The sequence below is a fragment of the Arachis ipaensis genome, chromosome B03 (assembly GCF_000816755.2).
Source record: "Arachis ipaensis cultivar K30076 chromosome B03, Araip1.1, whole genome shotgun sequence".
NCBI lineage: Eukaryota > Viridiplantae > Streptophyta > Magnoliopsida > Fabales > Fabaceae > Arachis > Arachis ipaensis.
The window spans coordinates 2,662,679-2,667,940 of record NC_029787.2 but is presented as its reverse complement, the minus strand read 5'-3'; the positions used below and the strand labels follow the sequence as shown (position 1 = coordinate 2,667,940).

General features: G+C 30.0%; 1 protein-coding gene across 2 annotated transcripts in view; it reads right to left on the bottom strand.

Moving 5' to 3' along the window:
• LOC107634125 overlaps positions 1-1,304 on the bottom strand; it is a 2,447-nt gene extending 1,143 nt beyond the window's left edge. The window contains exons 1-3 of one of the 2 annotated variants that reach the window (XM_016337699.2): positions 1,272-1,304; positions 1,015-1,185; positions 190-444 (exon numbers count right to left, since the gene is read on the bottom strand). In XM_016337699.2, coding sequence (XP_016193185.1) covers positions 190-444; positions 1,015-1,185; positions 1,272-1,274 — 429 coding nt within the window. In that variant the 5' untranslated portion in view covers positions 1,275-1,304. Of the gene's footprint in view, positions 1-189; positions 445-1,014; positions 1,237-1,271 lie in introns of those variants that run through there. The other variant, XM_021117750.1, reaches the window with a different exon arrangement.

Here is a 5,262-nt window from a genome sequence, read left to right as displayed (position 1 = left end):
AAAATGTTAATATATATACAACTATTAAAAATTAATTATATTTACAGCAAACAAATCAAATTTTAATTAGTAACTCCTGCAAATTAACTTAAATAATTAATTTAATAACTTCTTCAGTTTGTGAACCAGTTTGCAAATTTTAGAAGGAAAAAAAAAAGGATAATTAATAAATTGAGAAGACGAACTAACCTTGCATCCCAAAGAGCAGAAACGAAAAGGATCAAGGAGATTTCTTCTACATATTTCACAAAAATGTGAATTGCTTTTACCATTATTATTAGAAGCACTATTATTATTATGATTGGCCTTAAGTTGATTCTGTGGCCTCTCATTGAGAAATAGAACTCTAGCACTGTTTATAACATATGTCTGAACACCACTTATGTCCAAAACATTCTGAATTTCCGTTACTCTCACTACATCATGATATGAAGACCTCCTTATCTGCATTATCATTGTTATTATTATTAATTAACGACTATGTTATGTGTCTATTAAAATCAGTTATCAAAATCAACTACTAATATAAAATATATGTTAAGACTGAGAGTGAGAAACAGAGACTAAGAGACAGAGACCGAAATAAATTTTAGTATTCTGTTTGGTGTAAAGTGAGTGACAGAAATTGAAATAAGAATAAAACTCTAATTTAATTTGCATAAAGAATAAATTTAGAATTAATTAATTAAAATGAGGATATTTTAAGTATAAAATGTTATTAAAATTTCAGTCTCCATATCTAAAAATTTTAGTCTGCTGTGTTCCTACTTTTTGGAAGTACTAAAATACTGAAATTTTAGGGACAGAGACAGAAATTTTAGTACCAGAATAAATATGATACTGTGTCTCAGTCTCCCAGTCTCTATCCCAGTACCTCAAAATAAATGCAAATTAAACCATACATATATTTATATACAAATATATTGGTGTACGAATAACATTTTTGAATAAGTAATTATAATATATATTGTATAATTAAAATGAAATGAAAGAAGATTAATTATATATACGCACTTGAATGACTTGATGATGGTTATGGAAAGAAGATTTGCAGTAGAAGCAGAATGCATGGTCCCCACAATCGAGACAGAACATGTTGCATTCGTTTCTTGGTGACTTCATGTGTTCTTTGCATATTCTGAAGAATGTGCTTCTCAATAGTCCTTCCAGCCATGGAGGTTCCACCTTCATCATACACACTTACACATATCAGATCAACAATTCTAACATATATATATATATATATTCAATGCTATATATATGTACATTACCATTTTGAAGCAATGTTGATTAATTATTAATGATAAATGGTAGGTCAAGTGGGTTTTGGATCGTTGGATTGGACGAAAATTATTATTTTAACATCTTAGTGTGTGATTATTTAATAGGTTTAATTACTCTGTTGGTCCTATAGTTTTGTAAAATTTTTAATTAGGTTTTTATACTTTTTTTTTAATTGGATTTCTGCACCAATTTTTTTTTTTCAATTAAGTCCCTCTTAGTAGTAATTGATTTCATTATATAGAGACCCAACTAAAAAAAAATTGGTGCAATGATCCAAATAAAAGGAAAAAAACAGTGTAGGGACTCAATTGAAAAAAAAATAGTACAGAGACCCAATTAAAAGAAAAAAATATAAGGACCTAATTAAAAATTTCGCAAAACTATAGAAACAACAAAGTAATTAAACCTATTTAATATCATATATGATGTATGTGTATTTGGATTTTGGAGGGGTTACGTTATATATATATAGAGCTACTACTAATAATTATGATTTATAATTTTTTTTTTTTTCAATTTTAGTAATAACTTTTGGCGTCTTCTTCTTCGTTGGTCTATCTTCACCAAATTTTAAGTTTCCAAGTTACGTGTGATTTGGGGATGGCAGAAAGTGGAATTGTGGAAAGGAAGATGAGACTGGATGTCAATGTAATTTTTTTAAACTTTGAAATTATCCAATTTTGACATTTATAATATCTAAAGATTAGGCTCCACCAAACCCCTTCTATTCCACATGACACAATCATTTTATAAAATTTGAATTTTCTTTTGAAATTATGTGTTGTATATTTATGATCATAGTTATAAAATTGTCTCGTTAATTACCTTAAAAAAAAAATACCCATTGTCATAACTTAAGCACAGAAAAAAATTTAACCCAAAATGATATTGATCTATTAAGTTAGAAAATATCATAACTTAAAGTGCATATATAATATATATATTAAACCTTATTTATTTACACAATGTAGAATTCAAAACCCTATTTTACCAAAATGAAGCTCCATGTGTAAATGTTTATTTATCTTAATATTATCTATTATTTTAATATATTTATAAATTCTTACATGTGGATACAATTTATATTTAAATACACTAATTATATTACATACATTAATTTATAAATATACCAAAAATTCAAAATGTAGTGGTTAATTTAATTCTAATTTTAATATTTTGTCCCTTCTCAGCCCGTTGGTAACATAAGTGCAATTAGGGGTGGCAATGGATAGGATATGGTAGGGTTTGGAGCCAATCCTAACCCTACTCGCGAGTTGAGAATATCTCAACCCTAACCCTACCCGCTCTTAACCTGTGGGTACCCGACCCTACCCGCGAGTTATAAAAAAATATGCAATATTATTATATAATTTGATGATAATTTAAAATAGAACTGACTTTTATGTAAAAAAAATATTAAATTATAAATTAATGATCTTCTTTTAATGACTAAGGATCTTTTGCATTTAATGAGAGGTCTTTAATTTAACATCCATTTAAAAAATATTTATATATAAGTATATAACATATACATATATAAGGTGCGGGTTGATCGGATAGGATTGAGGCACAATCTACACCCTACCCGACCCACACCTTACACTATCCGCTACGAATCGAATTGACAACCCTACCCAATCGAATGGGATCGAGTTGAGTACCCGTGGATAGGGTACATGTTGCCGCAATTCCTTCAAAATTGTAGTGTGTCCATAAACTTTTTAAAACTATTACCTCTTTTTCTGTTAGTGTCACTCATGGACTTTTGTTTTCAGCCCATGATCTAGAGCCCTAAACCCAAAAGATACCTATGTTGACCAAAAACAAGATACCTGTTAAAATTATTTTAGGGCTAGCAAAAAATATCTTGGCCCAAAAAATAGTTTTTCTCCAGAAGAAAATAAAACTTTGTTCATAGTTCATAATTTGTTGAGGAAAATGCAAGTAGGTGAGTAGAGTATGTACACATTGCACAATGGTCCCATAATTGACAAGTTACTATTTTTTTATTTAGGCTCAACATGGTCCCATATTATATTGAATATAACCATGGTGTTTAGGGAAAAATTAATTACTATTATTGTTGATGATAGGCAACTCAAGTAGGACCTAAAAATTCCTTTAAGTTGTAACGACAATAGAAGGGATAATTAAGACAGCAAAAGTGATAATAATGTGCAAACATATGCTGATGATGCATAATTCTAATTCTGAGCTAGAAGGCCAGCTAGGTTCCCATTTTTTTGTCCCCTAAAGTTCTTTTCTACTTTGACAACGACCTTATACCATAAAAATTAAAAAACATCATTTCATCCCTCATATTTCGGGAACTTTTTTTGTTTTTTAACATTTTATTTTAAATAAATCCATGGTTGGTAGTGTTTGAAAGAGCTATATTTATATAATATAAACTCATCTTAATGTTAATATAATTATATGGTAATGGTAGAGAAAAAAATAGATAGAATTTATCTTATTTAGCATTCGTTAATTGTTGTTGTAACAATTAACGAATACTAAACAATAATGAACGAATGTTAAATAAGGTAGTGTTTGGTTGTTGTCCATGTCTCAAAGAGACATACACACGGCGACACACCTCTCCTGTTTGGTTTAGTGAGACACAATTTTTTTATGGATACGGAAAGATACGGATGGATACGGAAACACTAAATTTGTGTACCAAATAGCTGAGATACTAACACATAACTTGTGAGACACTAATTTTTTACAATTTTACCCTTATTTAATTTTCAAAATTCCAAATTCAATCCCCCATCCTCTCAAATCTGTCTCCAATTCTTCTCCCATGCATCGCTTCCCTCTTTGGCTGCCACTTCTCATTGTTCTCAGCAGCTCCATCCTCTATCCTTTCTCATTCTCCCACTGCCGATCGCCGCCTCTCCATCTTTCTCTTCGCAACGCCAACTGTTGCTTCTCTCCCACTTTCTTTTCTCAGCACCCAACACTCCTCTCTTCCACTCTCATCTTTGCTCACTGTGCCTTCTTTCTCTGTTTTGTCCTCTTCCTCGGATAGTCAGATCTGCATTCAATTTTTTTTGCCGTCGATTGCCATTGCTCCTCCATCAAGAACTGCTGCGTTTGCTCCTCCTTCTCTCTCGAAGGATTCGGACTACGGGAGTCCAGATCCATTGTCATTCAGATTTGCCAGCGACTTCAAGCTTGGATGGCGCTTCCCTCCACATCCTCTCTTTAGCGACGTCATTCATTCTTTTCAAAAAGAACGTCTCTAATCTTTTTCTCTTCTATTATTCCTTTATTAAAAAAAAAATAAATTTGTGTATCTTATTTTACAGATATGCAATAATATAAATTGAAATTTTTGTTGATTTTATTAAATTTAATTTAAATTGGTATATTGTTGCTTTTTGTATTTGGTTAAAGATTATAGTGGTATTGATGTTGATGATAACTCTAAAAGAAGGGATTGGACAAAAATAGTAGTGGAAAAGAATGGCAGAGATAAAATTGATATTTTAGTAAAATTTTGAATTGTATATTCTATTGTGTCTAAGTTATCAAACAAGATAAAAAATTGAGTGTTTTTTTATATCTATGTATTTATGTGTATTTATGTTTATGTCTTTATTATTTTGAAATATCAACCAAACAGAACCTAAAGGCAAATTTTAGTTGTTTTTGTTTAATTATTTTTTGTTTTCAAATATTTCCGTAATTATATATGGACAAAGATTCCTACTACTTTTGGCTGAGACTAATTAATATGGCAATGTAGCGTCACATGCATTGTAATAATCTTCAATTAGACAATTAGCAAAGGTGAAATTTTGTACACTTCGTTCATAGCTCATCAACTCCTACTCACCAAAGCATAAACCACTTTTATATAAAGAAGGACGATGACAAAATGAATATTAATGGGGAGTTTTTCTTCATACCATAAACAGATTTTGTTGACCAATTAAGAAATAAATAAATAAATAATACAAAGTTTCA